Below are 21,900 nucleotides of genomic sequence, written 5' to 3' on the forward strand. Positions count from 1 at the left end.
TTTTCTGGGGGTTTTCTGGGGCCCTAACACCTCAGTCCCAGTCAGTTCAAACACTCTCCAGGTGTCAGTCCCTGACCCAAGCATCTGTCATCATAAAAGGCATCAAAACCGGACCAAGCATCCACCATAAAAACCCTGTGAAGATAGCTGAAAAAGAAAAAGAAGGAGGCGAGAGAGTATTTCTTCTTTCCCTTGTAAAAAGAGCTCATAAAACGATTAAAAAAAAAAAAAGCCAACCCAGGCGGGGGCTTTGTTACCTTTGCGCCTCTCGCCTCCTCTCGCCTGAACTCCACGGATCCCATTCATGACGAACAGCTTCTTCCAAACTGAGAGAAAAAAGTTTTCAACTTTATGGTTCCAAATTTTTTCCCCCTTGCAGATCCGGGAGTGGCGGCTAACACTTTTTTCCCCCAACAGCCGGTCTGCGGAGATTTGCTGTTGAATAATAACAAAGGAGAGAGGATACGTATTTAAAGAAAAGAAGTGATTAATGGTTTTCTGTATAATTCTCACATTTTTCTTAGCTCTTGTCTACACAGAATGGCTGTGAACTTTAAGCTCCATAGAAATCTTTTTTTTATTCTATTCATACCTTCCTAAGAGCAGCTTTGATTTGGTTCTATAGAGACATTCCTGGGGGGGGAGGTGGAATATGCTTTTTAGGAACTATTTTCCCCCTCTAGAAGGGAAGGGCGGCTGCATCCCTGGGCAGCTAAACATCACACCAGCGATTCTACTGAAAACAAAGCTCGCTGCTCTCAACCTCCAGGTCCATGCGATTTGCTAAGAGTCTCCCCGCAGCATTGAAACGGGCGGTTCAAACACCCCTTCCCTTACGGTGGACCCTGGGCCGGTCTGTCCCAGGGCCCTAGCCAGCCTCAAACACCCAGGAGCTGAACCCCGGAGGAATGCAAAAGAAATAACAGAAAAACACGCTGGTGGAATTGGCTATTTTTATTTTCTGAAGCCAGTTGGGACTGAAAAACGACTTTGAATTGCACTTGCTCTCCAGAGCCCTGAAATTTTGGGGGGCGGGATGGCTGTACCCGGGGCCACTACAGGACCGGAGTCCGAGACCAGAGCCTTAGAACTTCTCCTGGGCTTGACCCCAAAGTGGCCCAAGCCTCCCCAGAGCTTCTGAGGGTCACTTGCACCCTCTCCCCCTTCCCCCATTCCATTCTAGGGGTGACTGGGACCTCAGAGACAGAAAGCTATTTGGTCCCCAGTCATACTTTCGATACTTTCTATGAGAAAGAAAATGAAAATTAATACAGGAGCAGGGCTTCACAAAAGAGGCCATTTGTCTTCTTGATTATCTATTTGCTTGTCAGAGTTTGAGCTATGGCACCGGCTAGCTCCTTTGTAATATAAAAATACTCTGAAAACCTGCAAACACCCAGAAACATCTGTGCAAAAAATTAGACTCATTAAAGCCTTAAACACCTCAGAGGAAAAGGATACCTTCTTACGGGGGGGAAAGAGGCCAGCCGCGCAGAATCCTCCCTCACAACTTTAATAAGCAAAGAGCCGTCTGTCTAGAAAGAGACAGCTTTAACCGCATTTTATTTGCTTATGACAAATAAATCACAATATGAAAGCTTTTGCCATACTTAAGCCTCTTGTGTCCTACAATGAAACATTTTCTCCCCATTAGGGATTGGAGTCAGCCCTCCCAGTCCTTTCAATCCATTTTTGGACTAGAGGGAAAAAATTAAAAACCCCAAACAAAACACACCCATCCCAAAAGGAAAACACACCAGCTACCACCATTTGCAGTCCTCTGAGATAGAAATTCCCATTGGATCCTTTGAAAAAATTCCTCAACCACATTAATGTGAGGCCGAATGGACTGGGGTACTTAAAATATACACTGGGTGGCATTGGTCTGCATCTTTACATCAAGATTTCAACAAAAACACGCCGTGCTGATCACAAGAAACCAAACATTTATTTCTATTGTCACTCTGTACAGGACACACATTTTCACACCAACGAAGGGTTCTAGACTCAAGCAGCCCCAGGACTAGGAAGGGGCCTGGTTTGGAATGTCAGAAAGAGAATAGGAGAGAGGACAGACGCACATGACATAAAATAATAATAATAATAATAATTAATAATAATAATCAATGCAACGATAAACTATGGGAGAGGTCTCTGTAACCTTATCTCCCAGATGGGAAGGGCATTTTATTTCCTAGTTTCACATTCACTTTCAGTCTAGGAGAAAAGGCCTCCACTGCACAACTCTAGATGGGGGGGAGAGGGTTGTGTCCAGCTCCCAGAAGGCAACTGGCCTCTCACCCCGCCAGGCATGGCTTGACCTTCCAAAGGAGGGCCCTCCCGGTCTCTGGGTCCTCTTTTTCTTTCGGACTCAATTACCCTGCCCTGCTCCTGCGCAGCCGAGGCACCCTTCGTCCACCTGTCCCCAGCCTGTCGTCCCCACCCCGGCCCCAAGGTGGAAGGGGGGTGAACGGGCACGGAGGGGGAAGGAGGCTGTGTGCGCGTGTTTGTTACCGTGGCCAAAACACTGTGCTATCTGGCAGTCAGAGGATGCTTTCGCTGAGTTTCAGGAATGAGGGACAAAGAAAGAAAATCCAGACTGTCTTCCAAGAGCGGCAGCAGCAGAGGCGGCGGCGGCCGAGCCGGGCCTCATTTGTTAGCCGGGTGTCGAGGTAATGGTCGCCACCGAGGCCCGTCCTCTCCTCGGCAGAGTAAACAAGACAGATGGGCCTGGGCCTGGCGTGATTAAAGATGAAACGTGGATCCATCTTCGCCAAAGCTGAAAATGAGGAGTGCAGCCTCCTCCTATTTCTCTTTCTGTCTTTTTCTTTCTTCCTCCTTCTTCTTTTTTTTTTTTTTTAAGGAAGAAAGCAAGAGACTTGAACCTTGCTTCTGGGGGGCCTCGCCCGGCTCCCTACTGTCATTTCTATAAATAAAGCTTCCCCTCCCCCCTCCTCCGCATTTATTCGTGTAAATAGACAACGTGGGGGGAGGGCAGGTGGGCTTTTTCGGGCCCAGGCCCCAGGGTCCCCTCCCTCGTCTCCCCCAACCACCCCCGAGCTCGCAACCCACCCCCGCCCCGAGGTTCGCGGCTCCCGCAAGGGGGGCACTAGAGCGCCGGGGGGCCTCCGTTGGGCCTGCCAGGGGGCCCTCCGGCTGAGCCTGAGGTGCTGCCCGAGCGGATCTTGGTGTTGGGCAACTTGTGGTCTTTTTTCCACTTCATGCGCCGGTTCTGGAACCAGATCTTGATCTGGCGCTCGGAAAGGCAGAGCGCGTGGGCGATCTCCACCCTCCGGCGCCGAGTCAGGTAGCGGTTGTAGTGAAATTCCTTCTCCAGCTCCAAGACCTGCTGGCGAGTGTAGGCGGTCCGAGAGCGCTTGGGCTCCCCGCCGGCGTAATTGGGGTTGACTGGACACACACAGAGAGAAGGAGAAAGAGAAAGTTTTATTGCCCCGAAAGGGAGGAGGGGGAGCCCTTTCCTCCCGCTAACGCAGTGTCTCCCTCCCTCTCCCGCCGCCTCTTCTTCCTCCAGAGGGGGTGGGGACGAAGGAGAAAGCGGGACCCCAGGAGGAGAGACCTCTAAGTTTTGGAAGACTGTGCGGTCACGACGTTGTTGTTTGGAGAGGGGGCGGGGAGGAGTGAGGAATCTTCACAAGGTTTTAATCGCTCATCTCTCCCCCCACTTGGCCTGGGGCCCGGGATGGGAGAATGAGGGGTGAAAAAGGGAGGGGGGCTTCCCTAAACCTTTCTGTTAGTTCCCACCCTCCATGTTCCGATTCCAAGTAGTGCCTGCCCCCAGTAAAAACTTTTGCCCACTAGCCAAGGAGCCAGACTAGAGGAAAGAAAGGAAAAAATAAATACTGGGAGTTGACTCAACTCTCCGCTTAAATACAGATTACCTCCTCCCCCTTCTCCTCCCCCACCTCTCACACCCCTCCCCAATTTCCAACTTCACTGAGACTGCATCTCCCTGGCGAAAAAGTCGCTGGTGAGAATGGCAAAGAGGATGGGGAACCTACTTCAAAGGCGCGGGGCCCACCAGGCCATAAAAATTTATGGGGGATGTAATTATGTGGCTCTGAAAACAGGCGACCGTAAATCTCCGGCAATGGCGAGTTTATAGCGGGGACAATTGGCTTCCCCTAGCTCCCCCCACCCCCATGCCTTGAGGTCCCTTTGGTGTAAAGCGCCGGGGGTGGGAGGGGGAAGGGGTGCCCACGCACTCACCCGTGCTCACGTGAACTTTGCGCATCCAGGGGTAGACGACGGGCTCTTTGCACGCGGAGTGGGACGGGCTGGGGTGCAGGGGGTTCTGGGCGCAGGGAGGCGGCGGGGGGCTGCTGCTGACCGCCTCACAGCGCTGGCCGGGCTCCGGGAGGAGGGCCCCGGACGGCGGCTGTGCGGGAGCCCGAGGGGACAGCCCGGGCGGTGGCGGGGGCGGCGGGGGCGGCGGCGGAGGCGGCGGGGGCCCAGGGTCCCGGCAGGCCGCGTAACGCTGCACGGTGCACGCCGAGCGCCGCCCGAAGCCCGCCTCCGGCTGGAAGCTGCTCTCTCGCCTCTGGCCGCCGGCGTAGTACCCCGGCGAGTGGTCGCTGGGTAGGTAATCGCTCTGTGAATATTCCTCGCACGGAGGGAACTTGGGGTCGACATAGTTTGAGTTGATCAAAAAAGAACTCATAGCCATTAATTTCTGGGAATTGTCCACAAAATATACTAAAATTTATTCCGACCCCTGACTCGTTTTCCTGTTTCCGAAAGCCCTCCTACTTACTGTCAAGTGAACAAAGTTAGGGGCCCACGTGATCCTCGGAGCCAATGGCCGCCCCGCCTGCGATTCCCGGATAAGGAAATCTGCTCACCCGGACCCTACTCCAGCCAAAGAGGTTTATTTCCCCTTCTTCTCCACCCCCCCTCCCTACCCACCCAACACCAGGATTTACATAGGGCTCCTGCGGAGCCACCGCCTCCTCGCCTCGCCTCGCCTCTCCGGGATCGGGGAGAGGGAGGGAGAGAGAGCGAGAGCGGGTGAGCAGGTTGCCACCCGAGGGCCTGTTGGGGCGCTGGGCGGAGCGCAATCCCTGGATCCCCTCAGAAGTTGGGGCTCTGAATATGGCCCCTTCCATCCTGCCTCCCTCCCCCAGGCCTTCCTTAGGGTCTTAGCCCCTCTTATCGATGGGGCGTATGGAGCATCTGCACCCAGCGTCTAAGCAGGGGCGTTAAGTGAGGGGCGGACTAGGGGCTCCGCCTGGAGAGGAGAACCCACACGGGGGAACGAGGCTTCGAGCGTGGGCCCTTTCTCTGCAGCCGCACAGGGAGGGGTAGGGAGTGAAAGAGGAGGCGTCGGAGCAACCAGGCGGGTGTACGGAGGGACTTGTCAGAGATGAATGGAACCACGGGCGGATCGATAGGAAATTCATGCACTAATTCGGGGAGACCTCGCCTTCCAAATCGCATTTAGCTGCGCTATTAGTTTGGCTGTGTCAGTCAGTCCGTCTGTTCCCCTCTCCTCTCCACTCCTCCCCTTATCCCACGCGGCCCAAACCGGGAGAAACGAGTTAGTTTCCCACACTGAACATGAACACTGGAGTAAAAAACCTCCAACTTCTGAGAGCACGTTGAATAGCAATTTGCTAATTCCAGAAACACCGGAGCAGGGCTAACCGCGGCGGCGAGATGTTCTAATTGCCGTTAATGCCGCGCCTCAGCAGCGAGCAGAAATCTCACATCCTTGTGATGCTAAGGATAGGAGCCTGGGTGATCCCCACACAATAACACCCTTTGGTAATCGCGTGTTTCCAGGGCATCTTGTTCTGCACCCAAACGGAAAAGCGACCTCTGCATCCGTTTGAAAAGTGAATTTCCTTTCCCTTCGCACACAGAAGACAATAGTCATTTTTACCAGATTTTCAGTGAAGCCTCCCTGAACCCAAAATAGGGAATAGCTGGACCAAAGGGAGAGGACAAAATAAAAACATCAGCAACAACATTAACCTTTTAAGAAAAGTGGAAAAGGACCAAGGCTCCCAAGGGCAGGCATGGGTAGATTTCAGGTAGGTGATTCCTCCATCTCTAACCAGTTGAGGGAGAAAAAGAAAAAAGGAAGAAAGAAAAAGAAAGGAGTCTTCGTGTCACCGGATGGTCCTCATTTAGGAAAAAAAATTTTTTTTCTTCAGAAAAAAAATGAGCGGAGTGTTTATGTCAACTACATATTCCCCTAGATACGAATTTGTGATCACAAAATTCCTTACACAAATTCGGATCTACAGGGTATATACAGAAGACAGACAGATCTTCTTGGCCCAGAAATTTTCCAGTCCTCCTATTTTCCACGCATCCTTCGTTTGGGGTATGGTTTCAGTGCTTTGATTTTTTTTTTCCCCCTAGTTTTGAGCTCTGGGAGCAGGAAAAGGCACGGTGGGTCCATTCCTGGGATTAGAAGGTTTTCAACCCTCTTCCTCTTCTATTAGAGAGAAATAGAAACAGCCGGTCCCGCAAAGGGACGCGAACCTCGGGGCTGCTGTGCATCTCCGCGGCAGTGCATGAATTATGAGATGTAAACATTAGCTAAGCACAAAAGGAGGAAGGGTCATCCTGAGGCTGCGGCATAGTCAGAATCAGGCCCTTCTGGGTGCCCTCCAGCCCCTCCCCTCCCCCAGGACTTTTTTTTCTTTTTTTTAAGAAAAACAAAACCCCAATCGGCAACTCCGTGTCCCTCTGCAGCCTTTAGTTTGTGATCAAACGAAAATCTAGATATTTTCCAAGGGGCCTCTCAGCAAAGGGAAGAGGGATAGGCGGCTGGGTGTGAAGGGGGTGTCATAAAAGTCCTTTTGGAAAAATTCAATGGTAAAAAGAGAAACAGCTGTAAAGAAAAATGCTGGGAGACCGAGCAGATGGGGCCCCAGATATTTAATGACGGGCAATTCCGTTTACAACCTGAGAAAAAGATCAAAGGCGTTTCATTTCCGAATGGAGGGTGAGGAGGAACCGTAAAAGATGCAGCCAGATGATATTCCGGCCCCTCCCAACCTCCCATACCTCCTGGGGCCAGAAAAGGGGGATGATAGCTGAAGTGTGAGAAGGAGTCCCATTTCCCCCACCTCCCTAGCTCCTGGCAGGCTCTCTCCATCCAAACTTGCTTATTCAGCCACCTGCTAGGGTTGCTGGCAGTGGGACCTAAATGGGGATCTGGGAAACCTGGGGGATCTGGAGTTTCGAAGGGACTTCCTGAGGCTGCCAGTAACTAAGCTGGGAGACTGAGGATGGAGCTGAGGAAATGGCATCCTAGACTGTGAAAGCTAAGGGCCTTCAGAGGGTGATGGGAAGGGTGCACAGAACCTCTTCTCCACCGACTCCTCACTTATCGCTCCAGGTCTGAGGAATACCTGCATCCCTAGTGAATAAGTCAGAATAATAAAAATTTCTTTAATAAATACATCAACAAAACAAAACAAAACAACCCTCTAACCACCACACTCTAAAGGTCTGTGCCCATACCTGGCCCTGGGACCCTTGCACGTGGGTAGGAGGAGAGTTTTCACCTACCAGCCACCAAGTCCAGAGCCCTCTGATTTTCTATCCCAAATCTAGCTTGCCAGGTTTGGCCTCTAAGCTTGATTTCTAACACTAACACCTATATTTGAAAAATCACACACACAATAATATTGCAGTTATTTTTGCCAAGAGAGGGTCCAGTAAGTAATCTCATACCTCCATTTGGGCACTCAGGAAGACTGGCTCCTGGCCCTGGACCCACAGACAAATTGTGTGGATAGGACCACCACCACCACCACCACCCCAGCATCAAGCAGGGAACTGTCCTAGTCTTGTCAAAGGCCACTTTAGTCAGGGGCACCATTCCACTGGCCAGACCACTTCCCCTACCCCATACCTCCTGTTCTTCTCAACTCACCACCCTAAAACTCGTCCAACTGGTAGGCTTTTCGGAATTGGGAGAGGGCCTCTGTGCTGCTCTACACTTTCTTAAGAGATGGAGTCCAGGTGCCCCCAAGCACCCCAAGAGAGAGGGTGGGAAGCAGAGCCTGTGGGGTTGATCCTGGGGACAGACCGCAGAGATTTTTCTCCTCTGTGCGCTGGGAGCCGCCACCTGCCCATCCCATCGAGGGGTCGCACTCCCCACCCCAGCCAGTCCCGCCGCGAGGGACTGGGTTTATCAGCGATTTCCGAGACGAGCTTGGCTAGAGCAGGAGGCTGCCTCTGCCCTCCACCCGCGAAGAGCACTAGCATCAATACGCATACAAGAAAAAGCCAAGGCTCCGCGCGCGTTCAGAGCCACCTCCCCCGCGCTCCCGGTGGCTCGCCGGCCCGCCGGCCGCCTTTTCCCGGCCAGCCACAGGTTGCCGCAGTGACCTCGCTGCTCAGCCCCTCCGCCGTCCCGGGCGTGTCCAGCGCGCGCCACCAACGCTACCTTTTGTCGGCGGGGAGGGAGGGACAGAGCGAGGGAGGGAGTTCGCAGGCCGGGGAGGCGAGTCCCCGGGCGGCCCGCAAGGCAGCGGCCCGGAGGAGCGCCAGGCCCGGAGGGGCGCGGGCGGGAGTACTCACCGGGCCGCTCCCCGCGCCCTCCCGGCCGCCGGCCCGCCCGCGGGCCCTAGCGGCCCCCGACAAGCTCGCTCTCGTCCACTATTGTGTGTGCGGAAAACCGAACCGCCGCGGCGGGCAGAGGAGCTCCGGGGCCCCCTTGGTGGCCGGAACAAGACTTTTTTTTTTTTTTTTTTTTGGTGTGTTGTTTTTGAAGTGCAAGTTTTCGTATTAATCTCATACTTTGGCAGTCTTTGTTAAACAGCTAGGCGCGTCACCAGGCTCTCGAACATTTTAATAATTTTTAGACGCCGTGACCTGCGGTTCACCCCCTCTCGGGCCTCCCCCATGAGCAGGCAGTTACTATAATACACTCGCGCAGTTCGCTGGGTCATATTGAATTTTGCGCAGGTCATTACTTGGGAGAAAAATGACAGAGCAAGGAATTTGATTCAGCTCATCCTCTCTAGCTCTACTTTTTGCCAGAATCTTCCCCCAACTCCTACCCCTCAAAGTCCCACTCGAATAGGGACTCAGCCGCCAGCCTCCGCTTTGATATTCCATCATTCCAATACTTTTTGTCAGCTTTCCTTCTGGGGGCAAAGAGGGAGTGGGTAGAACTCTACAAGGGTTCACTTTGCAGCCCCTGATAGAGACCAGCACCTGGAGAAGTGGAAATGTGGGGATCTGGGTCCCAGAGAGCAGACTTGAGCCAGAACCCCTATAAATGGTCGCATTGACAGGGCCTATATTCCCACTCAACTGCACACTCTGCTTTTTTCCACCCCTCTGCCAGAGAGATCCCCATTTCTGCCTGAACTGGAAGCTCCAGGGCCCCAGGAATGAGACCTCCACCTCCTGGTGCTGAGATCTGGTCCACAGGCCAGCATGTTTGGGTAAGATAGAATCCTGAGAGAAGGGCTGGACTGCACTGGTCAAACCTGGGGACTTGGCTTTCAGAGGCTTTAATTCTCCTTTAAAAATCAAAGAATATCCTCCCCACCTCCATTTTTATTTAAAATTACTTCTCATCTATACTATAACTCTTTTGCCTACCCCCAGCACCACCACCAGGAGGTTCAGAAACAAATCAAAGAGGTGCTTAAAATACTCAAGAGATTATCTTTGGTTTATCCCTCCAGGACAGGACTAGAAATGGGTGGCATGCCAGCAACACATTTCAACACATTTCAACCAGCAAAAGTAGATCAGGTGATTATCCCTCCACCCAGCTCAAGTCTCAGGGCAGTGTCTCCAAAGGGGTATCCCCCTAGTTTGGGGAGGTTGGGACTAAGCATCCCAAGGCACCCAGCTTGGCTTGGGATGGCGGAAGTCTTCCCTTCCCTATTGTGAGGCCCCACCAAGCCCAGGACCCAGTCTCCACAAAACTTGCTAACACTCTTGTTCCCCTCAGTGGAGAGGAAGAGACTGAGGAAGAACAGGTAGAAATAGAATCTCCAGTTCAGGCTTTGATCTCTACTTCCTCTGGAACCCAGGAATTCCCTCCTGGCCTGACTCCCCAGAAAAATTTGCCTGAAGGCCAAGTAGAAATGAGGACCCATACCCAGTTGGTTTAATTTAAAAAAACAAAAAACAACTGGGGTCAAATTCATTTGTTCTCTTTTCTGGCCATGTTTCAAAAGGCATTGATATGAAAACTCTGAAATAATCTTTTTTTCTGGCAGGACAAATACCCAGAGAGCACCTCCAATATTAAATGCTTAGAAGAGAACGATGACATCTCATAATGCAACAAACAGTCATTTAAAGATCCAAAATAAGCATATGTCCTGGTGTTATAATTACAGTGTCTCTAAGCGTTATACTTATGAGCTAAGCTTAATGCATAGACTCAAAGTTCATTTCAGGTCGCCAGTTGAAAAGATCTCTGTGAGGCCATTCAGTATTTTTCCTTCTCATTTTCCCTCCCTCCTTGAAACAGGAAGAGAGGCATTCTGGAAGCACACACAAGTATAGGTTTGGGAGAGAGTGAGAAAATTAAGCTAACCTTCTTTCAATATCCAAGTGCTTAAACTCAAGCACTTTGGAAGGAGGGATAGGAGTTTTTAAACTCCCTCTAGTCCTGGCCCATGGTTACTGGACTCCAACTGCCTGGACCCCACCTGGGGGTTAGGAATCCCTGAAAAACTAGCCTGCCTGGAGGGAGAAGGAGCTGGGGGATTCAGCTATTTCGCCCCTTTAGAGGAAGCCTGATGGGGCTGGTGTGGGTGGGAATCAGGTCTTCCCCTTGGAAGGCTTCCTTGGCCCCACCAAACGTTCTACAAGGACGTGTGGGTAATTGGATTTTTAAAATGTGTGCGGCTGGGTAGGTTTTAATTAAATTTTATATGGCGACTCAAAGGTTATCTTTAGGAAAGAAAATTGAGTAGAGGATTGGCCATGCCCAGAGCGCTTTCTTTTGTGCATCTCCCTAGCCCACCAGAGCCAGTTTGGGGAGGAGGACTTCTTCCCTCAGTTCTCCTTTCCCAGATATGTGCCTCTCGGCTCAGTGCCGCTACCCCACTCCCCGAGCCCACGAGTCTTCCTTACCTCGAGCATCCCCTGCTCGCTCTCTTCTCTCTTCACACACACACAGCCTCCTCCCCTCTCCCACCCCGCCCCCGCCGCAGCCGGCTCACGCACGCTGTAAACTTTTGACCCTCCAACTTCGCGACCCCTCCGGCAATAACACTGGCCTCACCGCCCAGGGTCTCATTCTGCCGCTCTGGGTGCAGAAACCCAAGCGCAAACCATCTTCCCTGCCCTTCCCCCCCTCGCCTCCTCCCCCCGGACTCCCCCCCCCACAACTACCCCCACTAAGGGCCTTAGACTTGGGGAAGAGGAGTCAATCTTTTTCCATTATTAAATAACTCCTCCTCAGGAAAAGATGCCAGCTGCACTTCCGACTTTTTTGCACCACTTCCCGCATTTTCATCATCTCTCATGTTAAGATGCCTGGAAGAGCTGCTGACGACCCACCCCCTCCATTCCTGTGTCCCCCAGAGTGGGGGCTCCGTGGCCGTTGCCAGGCAAAAGGACATACGGCAGCCATAGAGTGGGCTGAAGAAGAAGGGTGATTCTGGGGCAAGGAGCGGAGAGAGCTTGGAGGAAGGGTTCCTTGGGACCGGAGGGGGCCCAGGGCCCCGAAGGCTGGAGAGAGAGCTCAGTGTCCAGGCTCTGCAAGGCCCAGCGGGCCCCCGGGCCACCTGGCCGGACCGCTCGCTGGCGCCTGGAAGGCTCCAGCCTGGCTGTGAACTTGGTCTAAGGCGGACTCTGCTGGCAGCTCGGGGACGTTACAGCCTCTGCCTGAGCTAGTGCAGCGGCCACGCGGCGACCTGCCCTCTTTCGCTTTCCTTTGCTCCCAAATATCACCTCCCAAGCCCCCAACTCCCACAGAGAAGGATTTTGTTCCTCCTTCCCAAGGCACCCTTGGGGATCTGTAAACAGAAAAGAGAGTTGAGACACATACAGGGAAAAAGAGACTAGGACAACCAGAAGCTCCGATATATCAGGTTTATGCTCCATCGTGTCCCCAAGCCCCCAAAAGGAGATGTTTCCACATGCAAGGACGTTCCCCCTTCTGCTCCCCTCAACACTCCTTTTTCAGGCTGAATCCACACTCCGCTCCACCAGGCCTTCCTGGGTCATCTCTTGACTAGACAAGCGGTGTTGGGGCCTTCGAAGTACCTTCCTCTCTAGACACATTCGTCCCTACCCTACTCGGCTCCAGCTCCGGGGGTCAGAGATGGTCAGTCGCTGCATTGAGAGGCCGCAGCGGGGCCGCAGCTAGGGAGGCTCAGACCAGAGTGTGGCCGTGCAGCGGGGGCGTGGGCGGTGGCGGGGGAAGCTAGAGGATGCCAAGAGATTTAGGGAGAGAAAAGATAGGACAGAAGATGCCTGAAACATCGTAGGAGAAAGAAGCAGGAGAGAAAGAGATTAAAACTTGGGAATGTGCTGATCTATTCGGGGTCCGACAGGTCCAGAATGGTCCGAAGTCCAATCCTCTCCAGTCTCCTGAATCCTCCACTTCCTCTTGAAGCCTGAAATCTAGGTCTCAGTAAATTCGCCAGAAGGAGGAAAAAAATCGGCCTAAACCTGTAGGAGCGCTGAAGGTGACGGCGGTGCGGCCGGCGGCACTAATGTATGCGGCAGCAGCTCGGAGCCCCAAGTAGGCCGGCGCTCGGCCCGTCTGCTGACCTCTGCGTGATCCCGAACTCTATGAATTATTGATGAGATATGAGCGTTGATTTCCCCTTTCAGGATGCAAACTCCATTATATTGTTAAAATGGCGATTTAATCGTTGAGAATAGCTTTGGTGTGGGTTTTTTCCCCCAACTCATTTGCGCCTCCTTCCTTTTCATTTAACTCTCTTAATTAAATCCTTTAACAGATTTTAATCACTTTTTGGAGAGAGGGATAGGAGGAAGGAGAAGGCCATCACTACCACCACCAACAAACACTAAACACAAGCCGGAAAGCCATAAAAAGCTTCTACCTTGGGGAAGTTGAAAGGAAGGTGGGGAGGGGATGTTAACCCCTCTAAGAATGTCGTGCTGGAAACAACCACCAGAGGATCCATCCAACGGAGTGCTGGGGCAAACTAACTCTGAAGTGTTTCGGCCTAGGAAGTGTTTAATTCCACCCTGAAGAACTGTGTAGTCTGACTGTGAAGAGTAAGTCAGGCTCACCCTTCTTGCTGAGAAGTCAAGGGACATGGAGCTTGGGGAAGACACGTGTTTCTTGTGGGGAAGCGATTCTCCAATCTGAGCCCCAGGGCAAGAATTACTGATAAATGTCCATTTTCCTTAAAGGCCCCCAATTTCTCCCCTCCCCCATCCCAAACAGCTTGGTTTCCAGGCGGTGTCTGGGTTAATTAATATGGATGTGTAACAGCGCTGCAGCAATCGATAAATCCCGCTGTGGGCAGATCCCAGCCTCGAAATCTGATTACTCCGAGAAACTCCAAAAAATGGACAGTCCAGTGAGCTCTGCCCTAAAAGAGAGGAAGTGTTCTTGCTAGCCCTGTTCTCCTTGCTTGGCTGGGCTGATCCCAAGCTGTGAAACCCATACAGACAATTGCCTTCTCTGCTCTGTCCCGAAAGGGACTGAGTTTGGGGGACTGTGCTGAGCGGGCCGCTTCTCCCTCATTTGGAATCCTTGGCGTCCACCTCAGCATTCAAACCCAAGGATAAAGGAGCCAGCCTAAGAGAGGAGCTTATACTTGGATCCTGCCCCTACACCCTGCTCCCCCCCAGACCCCAGTGAATACTTGTCACAGCCAGGGAAGAGTTAAGTGTCCCTGCAGCAGTTACAGAGAGGAAGCCGCCAATGAAATATGGGCGCTTGGAACTCCAGGCCCGGCTGGCTTTCCTGTTTACACTTCTTTATACTTCCTCCCACACCACAGCCTCAGAGAAACAAAATAAAAATAATAATAAAAAATAAGCAAGTGAGACAAAAAATTAAATTGTCTATTAAGTGGTGGTCAAGCTGGCCTCAGAGGGAAACTATAGACTCACCCTCTGACTGCCAGTCTCCTCTACCCTGCCCCAGGTGGAAGGTGCCCACAGATGGGCATGAGGATTTGGCTAGTAAGTTCCAGCCTGCAGCTCAAAAGGTTGGGGCCTGAATCCAGCCAGGGAGAGGAGAGAAAGGAACAGCTTTCTTGGAGAATGTCTTGGGGAAGGCTGGAGAGCAGGACACAGCCTGGCCTGGGGCAGAGAGAGCTCTTTTGCATGAGAAATCCCTTGGAAGCTCTCATCCTCTCCCCCAACAGATCCTTGCTGGGGTTCAGGGAAGACAGTTACCTAGAGAACCTGAAGTGGGGAAGAGGAAAGCCCAGCTAGGCTGGGATCTTCCCCAGATAGGATCTGCTCAGAGCAAGAGGAGATCCTCCAAGAGTTTTGGCTTTTGTGGCAGAAGTGGGCACCCCCACCAGAGCTGCCCTTTGCCATTCCGGAAAATCTCTCTAGATATGCCCAGCAGATGTCCTTGGGCTGCTGGCCCCACACATTCTTTATCAGGATTTGCAGAACTGATGTGGAAGGGGGCCAAAAAATCTTTAGCGGCAGGCCTGGTGGTCTGGGGTTTCTGAGAGAGGGTGGCTGGTGGCATCAGAGTGAGATCAGGGGCACCATAGGAATGAGGTTGCCCAGGAGGCCCCTCATCAGATTCTGTGCCCACTAAACTCTTCCTTTGCATCTTATTTAACTCATTTGCCTTGTCCAGGGTGGAAACCTGTGGAAGTCGTGCCTCCAAATTTTACTAGAATTTTAAATTGTGCTTGATGTCCTCTGGGAGTTGAGCAGAATCTCCTTTCCATGGGGCACAGATGCCCCAACATTCTGGGAGAGATGTGTCTTCACACCAAGGGGAGGACACCTTTGCACTCAAAGCCTCTGTCCTCTGTCCTCTTTGCACTCAAAGCCCATGAAGGGTATCTGGTAAATTAGGCCTAGACAGGGATCTGAGAGCTCAGGGAATAGAGAGCAGCTGCAGGAGAAAGCGGAGATGGGGCGAGAGTGCAGATGCTCTTTAATGTGAAAAGGGGAGGATCTTGTGACCCTCTCCTGGTCCCAAAGATCAGAAACCTCTTAAGTTGTCACAGGTCCAATTCCAGGGACAACACGAGTTGGTGAGCTAAATCTAGAGATGGCAAAAACAGGCATGAGGGGATGGTTGATCCCCATGTATCTTAAAAATGGAGCGGTCAATTTGGTGAGGAAGAGGCCTCTACCTTTCAGAAAGAGGGTGACTTATCCTTAGAAAATAACGGCCCCCTGGGGGTCAAATAATGCAATCCTTCTGGTTTGCGGTGCCACAAAACAAAGGGCCTATAGGCTCTGGTAGGGAGAGAAGAAGAAAGGAGAGGAAAGAGAGCACCTTTCCAATTTTCTCTCTCAGCTCCGGAGACCCTTCTACTCTCCCGACGGTTGGGAATCTGTGTTCTTCAGCAACTTTTATTTTTGGAGGGATCGCTAGGGATCTGCTTAAACACATAGATCCTCTAGACAAAAAAAGAAGCTCTCCCCTTCTCCCCGCTCCTGGCCAGGAATTAGGTTTTGGATTTGAGGGAAATGCCCCCCTCTGTCTGCTCCCCACTTGGACCTCAGGACCCTACATAGAGTCAAGTCAGCAGGTTGGCTTGGGACCAAAAGTCTGAAGTTGGGTGCAAAGGCAGGCGCGGAGCTCCCCATCCCAGATAGCCCAGATGAAGGCATGGAGAACCCAGGTACCCCCTTTCATGGGTTCAAAGATCTAAAAGCCAGAGAGTGCGCCAGTGCAAGGCAGCCCACAGCAGCTGCTTAGCCTTCCCCAGGCTTTTTCTCAGCTCAGATGTATCCAGATAAAAGTGCCTAGCGGCGCGCCCCCACACACCCCTGACATATGAATGTCATAAAGGTTCTTTCCTGGGGGTGGGGAGGCGTCTATCTGAAGATGCCCAGTAGTGGAGTGCCCCCCCCCCAACATGGGGCCCTCCTATCAGCAGTACACACCCCTCCTTTGTTGCCCCCTAAATTTCCAAGAGGACTGAAGGGACCCACACAAGCCTGCAAAAGAGTCAGGCACTCCTGCAAATAAAACCAAGCACCCCCCGACTGCGGAGGCCTTATCACACTGAACCAGGTACTGCCCCACTTCAGACACCCAGCTGGTCAGAACTTGGTGCAAAACCAGGCTAAATTTCCCCCACTTATTACCCTATAGCCCTGCTGGAGGCACAGTTTCCTTCCCCTACTTTCAAGCCCCACAATTTCAAGGGGAAAGGCGAAAGCTGGAAGCAACTTACTGCGGGAGAGCTGGGCCTGGGCTGCCGCCACACCACCGCCTTCTGGGCCCGGAGAGCGCTCACCTACCTCTGCCCCCTTCCCCACCACAGCGAGCAGTTAAAGTGTCACTTAACATTCTGGAGAATGTGAAATATACCGCGCGGTGTCAACTCCCCAAAACCATAAAACTAACTTTATGGACCTCACGTGACTTTCTCGAGCCAGTGAGGGGTATCTGTCTGACTTCTCCGCGATTTTTACGATCTAACTTCAAGATAAAACCCCTATCCATTTGACATCTAAATGTCATAGCGACTTTTGGGATAGTTTGCTATGGACAAAGGGGGACAAAGTCAAGGGGGAAGGGGGAAAGAGGGCCCAATAGAGCCTCCAAGACCCTCGGCTGCCTCCTCACCAGCTCCCCCTCCCCCCCAGCCCTGTAAGAAGTTGGGCCAAGCTGGAAGGGACGGACCGGGTAAGTGTCCAGACTTGACTCTTGTACTCAGGGTGGAGGCTGACTTGGATGGAAGAGGATTGGGCCCTGGCCCTGGGCCAGTTCGGCTGAAGGGGAAACCAAGGGTCTTCTAGGAGGGACCCCAGCTCCTAATCAAGAGGGCAGGTCAGTTGGGCCCCTGGAGAGAGGAAGCCCTTGATAAATGTAGAAGAGACTGAGGGTGAGGGAAACCTTTGAAATTGAGCTGATTTTTTTTGGAGAGGGGGTTGCCTACTGGGTGACAGGGTAATTGGGATTTAGACTAGGGGACAAGGGGGCTGGGCAGGCCTGTATCTCTTCCAAAAGACCAGGAGCCTCCTGCTCAGGGCTTAGGCCCAAATTACTTTTCCTGAAGAGGTTTCCAGAGACTTTTCTGGCCAGCTGGTGGAAGGCCAGGGTGGAGTCCAGCTCAGCCTTTCCCTCGTCCCTTGCTCCAGCTTCAGGTGGGATTTCTGGGCCTCTCAGTTCCCCAGGCATGAAAGCCTGTCCCCTGGCCCAAATACCGCTGACTAAGCAGAGACTTAAGAGGCTGAGAGGGGCTGCTGGGGAGCATCTTACTCTCCCTTCCCCACACCCCAGATCTATCAAGAATGGTCTAGGGTGTGCCTGGTGATGGGAGAGGCAGGCCCCCAGAGAAAAGACAAGTGGAAGGGCAGTGGAGGAGGGGAGACATTTATTTGACTTCAAGGAAAGCTACAAACAAATACCAAAAGCGAATCACTGAGACAGGCCCGGCAGAGACAGATTTCACACGTAGCACAGCATCCACTCGCTCACTACAAATGGTCTTGGAATCGAAATGGGTACGGAAGAGGGGATAGGTCTGACCCAGACTATCCCCGCATTTACAAGCTTTGGGCCCTCTATGCCAGACCCATGGATTCACAGAGAAATACACAAGACGTCTTACACTGAGGATTATTTTTGTTTTCCGAGGCTCCCAGACCAGGCCTTGTGGGGCCTACCCAGGCAGCAGGAACTTAAATCTCACTATGTACCTTCCCTCTTTTCAACATCACCCCTTTGGTCCCCCTTAACCCCCTCCCACCTCAGGACCAAGCCTTAGGAGACTTGGGTCTGGGAGTGGGGAGAGAGGAGGAAGAGGAAGGGGGAAAGAGACACAGTCATGGACTCCCGGTCTCCGAGGCCAGCTCAGCTGGGCCCGGCGCTGCGGCACTATCCCACCTCAACTGCTGCCCCTTTTAGAGAAGTTTCCAGCTGAAACTTAAAATACAGCGATCATCCTTTTATAAATAAGTTATAACACAGATGGGGAGGGGAAAGTTCACATTAAACATGCGAGTTTCTTTTTTTCCTGGGGGAAGGAGTGCAACCACAGACACGAACATTCAGAAACACTGGCGGATTGGGGGTGAGCGCAGGGGAGTGGGGAGCATGGAGGGAAAATAATAATTATCATTATTATTACAATAATAAGATTAACCAGTCCAGGAGAGAGGGAGCCACAGGAAGACCTAAGACCAAACGAAAAAATCGTAACACAAGGCCCGGGCTGAGGCAGGCTCGTGGGAACCGGTTCCCAGCGGGCGGCGGCAGCGCGAGGAGGCTTGGAGGGGCCAGGGCTGGGGGCGGCATGAACTCTTAGGCCGCCCGGGCTCCTCCCGGCGGGCTCAGGGCTGGAAGGCGCTGCCGGCTGTAGCCAGGCTCATACTTTTCAGTTTGTTGTCTTTCTTCCACTTCATGCGCCGGTTCTGGAACCAGATCTTGATCTGGCGCTCGGACAGGCAGAGCGCGTGGGCGATCTCGATGCGCCGCCGCCGCGTCAGGTAGCGGTTGAAGTGGAACTCCTTCTCCAGCTCCAGGGTCTGGTAGCGGGTGTACGCGGTTCGGGCCCTTTTCCCGTCCGGCCCGGTCATATCTGGAGCAGACAGAGCAGAGAGGCGAGGCCGCGTTATTCTGGTTAAGGGAGGGGGCACTGGGTGGGAGGGGGGCGTGGAGCAGGACCCAGGCGTCCCCGGCACCCAGCTCACCGCAGCTCCGATCCTCCCCACTCCAGATGCCCGCATCCGAGCTTGCTTTCTGATGCCCCCTTCTCCTACCGCCCCCACTTCTGCCCGCAGCGAATGCGCCCGGCTTTGTCTCTTGCTCCCTCCCTGCGCCTCACCCTTCGCTGGGCTCAGGCGGCCACTCACCCCTGGAGGGAGGAGAACGGTTGCACTTTTGCCCTGGAAAGCTCGCTTTACCGCTCGCCCCTCCTCTGCAAAAAGCAGTCTCAAAATTTCGGGGGCAAGCAGGACCCTTCCCCATGTCACATAAACCCCATCCTTCATCCTAAAGCTAGAACAGCTGGGCAAATAAAACCTAAGGCGAATCTGGGAACAAATTATTAAAAATACCCCTCTTCAACCCCCCAGCTAAGCCCTCTTTTGGCTCTGTCCCCCCGAGCTGTGAGGACCCTCTTAGAGTCTTCTCCCCCTCCGAAAAAAAAGAAATCTATATTTGAGGAAAAGCCAAGCTCTCCTCGCCGACTCCCCCCACCCACAAACGCGGAGAAGGAAAAGCCGAGAAGACAAAAAGGGGAGCGAGAGCGAGAATTACCATGGCTGATGTGAAGCTTCCTCATCCAGGGGAATATCTGCGGAGTCTGCCCCTCGGGCGCGGCTGTGGAGGTGGCCATGGGCTCTGGCTGCGCCCGAGCTAGGCTTGGGCTGCTTAGCTGGCTCGCCGCTTCCTCAGGCTCCGAGGACGCGCTGGCCTCGTCTATTTCGGTGAAATTGGCGCTGGAGCTGGCCGGGGTCGCCTGGTCGGAGGGGGACGAAGCAGAGGGCTTGGCGCCGTGGCTGTCGCCGTTGGTGCAGGGCAAGGACTCGGGCGAGGACAGGGAGCAGCTCGACGCCGCTTGCCTGAAGCGGGGCTCCTGGGCGGGCGCAGGGAAGGCGCGCGAGCTCTCGCCCACCGCCCCAAAGTGGCTGGAGGAGGCCGAGGAGCGGTTGACGCTGAGGTCCATCCCATTGTAATTGTAGTAAGAGCCGGTGTGCATGGCAGCGGGATCCCTGTAAGAGCCGCTCAGAGAGCTGCCACTGCCATAATTTAGCAACTGATAGTCCGGGCCATTTGGATAACGCCCCGAGAAGGAGTTTACAAAGTACGAGCTCATTTGGGTGATTTTGGAGGGCTTGATTTGTGGATCGTGGTCGTTATAACCCTGTGCTTCACGATTTATGATGTATTAATGAATTATAGCGATGCACTGTACTTCGTTTTGCTATGTATGCGGCCAAATATGGGGGGGGGGTTGGAAGGGGGATGGGGGGGCGTTGGGGAATCACGTGCTTTTGTTGACCAGTCGTAAATTCTCGCTGATGACCTCAAGAGGTAATTCATGCTCTATGGTTACAAATAATGACGATCCGAGAATCGTTAGGGCCGATTCAATGCGAGCCTCCGAGAGAGGGGGAAAAAGGAGAAGGGGGAGAAACAGGGAGAAGGTTGGCGGCGGCCTCTGAGCAGAGCGCGCCACCTCCCGGCGAACGGCGGGAGCGCGGGCCGCCGACCGCCATGGCGGCGACGACTGCCTCCCTGCTGGCTCCGTGCAACCGCCGGGCTAGAAAGAAGCCCGGCCTAGGTTCACCCGAAGGGTTGAATCTTTTAGAGGAGAAACCCGATTAAGCGTTTACCCACTTTCTCGTAAGTGGAGTTTCTCTATCGTTCGGTACTTCTCCCTGTCGTCGTCGTCGTCGGCATTATTATTTTAACTCAGGATAAGGTGACCAAAGCTTGATTTGCTCTTCCTTTACTCGGGCCTTGCAAGTCTCCGAGTTGGGGGCAGAAATGAGGGAGAGGTTGGAAGATGTGTGTGAAAAACAATTATTGCAAAGGGTTTCCCCTGTGAGCTCGGCCTGGTCTGCTTCCTGACCCGGCTGCAGTGGTCCATCCACAGCATCCAGGCCAAGCCCGTGGGGCAAAGGCGAGGGTTCGAAGGAGAAACTTTCGCTTCTCCGGGTCCCCTTAGAAGTTTGAAATCCTCTTCCTCATCCTTAGCCCAGGAGACGGAAGGACGGCAGAACAGGATAGGGACCCTAAAGGAAGAGCCCAGGTGGGGCTAAGTGGCTTAGACGGGAGAAAAATGATAGAGGCCACCGCATCAGGGACCGGGCTTTGGCTGTAAACCTGGTCCTGAGATTCTGGGATCAAGGAAGAATCCTTTTGCTTTCTCACCAACTGCCTGCTATTGCCTTAGGAAGCCCTACTTGAGACCCCTTGCTGGCATCTGGGTAGTTTCAGAATTTGCCGGGCGGCTCACGCCTTCCCGGGAAAGGAGTTCGGAGGACCAGCAGCGCTTTGCTGAGCGCGCTTGGCGGCCAGAGACCGCCACAGCTGGGCCCCCTCTGCCGGAAGGCTATTTTCTTTAAAAATAAGAAAGGGAAAGAGAGAGAGGGGGAAGAAAGGAAAACAGTCTCCTCATCTTGTCGCCTGGGTGAGGGTGAGGGTTGGGGTGGGATGGGGTGGGGACAGAATGGGTCCGTTACAGTTGATGGGATGTAACCAAACTGCCCCATCACCTGGCTTCCTGCCCTCAGGTCTCCAAAGAGCAGGGGAAAGTCTTGCCCTTCGCCCAGGCGCCTGCCGGCGGCTTCACATCCCCCTACTTGCCGCTGAGCCACTACTTGAGGCAGGAAGGGACGCCTGGAGACTGCAGCTGTGGGCAGGGAGACAGACACCCGGTGGCCCCAATTTAGGCCAGGAGCCGAGGGCCAAGGCCGGCGGAAATCAGGCCCTGTGGGCAGGCCAAAGATCACCGGCCTCAGGGATCCTGCGGACAGAACCCAGCGCTGAGGCACTGAGACCCGCCTGGCTCAGTCTCTGCAGGAGCTCCCGGCTAGGGGGCCTCGGTGGCGTTCCCTCCTGCCACGGACAAACGAAGAAAAGCTAGAGAATAATAGGGGAACGACTCTTCTCCGTCCCCCAGTTCTGCACCAGAAGAGGCCGTTGTGAGCCTCAGCACCGGCGAGGCGCGGCGTTGGAGCCTGGGCCGGACCGCTGCAACCTTTATCTCAACTGTAACTTCCGAGTCGCGTCTGGCCCTCTGGGGCCGACCAGAGCTCCGGCCTTCGCTGCAGAGTTTCCGGCACCGGGACGCG

At 53.5% G+C, this 21,900-nt stretch overlaps 3 protein-coding genes across 6 annotated transcripts in view; all 3 read right to left on the reverse strand.

Moving 5' to 3' along the window:
* The window catches only part of HOXB3 (homeobox B3), a 54,750-nt gene that overhangs the window by 23,821 nt on the left and 9,029 nt on the right, over positions 1-21,900 (reverse strand). The window contains exons 1-2 of one of the 4 annotated variants that reach the window (XM_043470471.1): positions 16,326-16,460; positions 258-435 (exon numbers count right to left, since the gene is read on the reverse strand). The gene's annotated coding sequence lies outside the window, so the exon portion shown is untranslated. Of the gene's footprint in view, positions 1-257; positions 436-2,514; positions 2,651-16,325; positions 16,461-21,900 lie in introns of those variants that run through there. The other 3 variants (XM_043470465.1, XM_043470476.1, XM_043470506.1) reach the window with 3 other exon arrangements.
* On the reverse strand, positions 1,924-4,911 carry HOXB4 (homeobox B4). Its single transcript, XM_043470569.1, has 2 exons — positions 4,228-4,911; positions 1,924-3,408 (listed from the first exon to the last, which is right to left on the reverse strand). The coding sequence occupies exons 1-2, from the start codon at positions 4,682-4,684 to the stop codon at positions 3,110-3,112; spliced, it is 756 nt and encodes a 251-aa protein (XP_043326504.1). The 5' UTR covers positions 4,685-4,911; the 3' UTR covers positions 1,924-3,109.
* On the reverse strand, positions 17,455-21,888 carry HOXB5 (homeobox B5). The gene is made up of 2 exons (XM_043470568.1): positions 19,358-21,888; positions 17,455-18,677 (listed from the first exon to the last, which is right to left on the reverse strand). Exons 1-2 carry the CDS (start codon positions 19,914-19,916, stop codon positions 18,430-18,432), a joined length of 807 nt encoding a protein of 268 aa, XP_043326503.1. The 5' UTR covers positions 19,917-21,888; the 3' UTR covers positions 17,455-18,429.

This window comes from Cervus canadensis, chromosome 1 (assembly GCF_019320065.1).
Source record: "Cervus canadensis isolate Bull #8, Minnesota chromosome 1, ASM1932006v1, whole genome shotgun sequence".
Taxonomy (NCBI): Eukaryota; Metazoa; Chordata; class Mammalia; order Artiodactyla; family Cervidae; genus Cervus; species Cervus canadensis.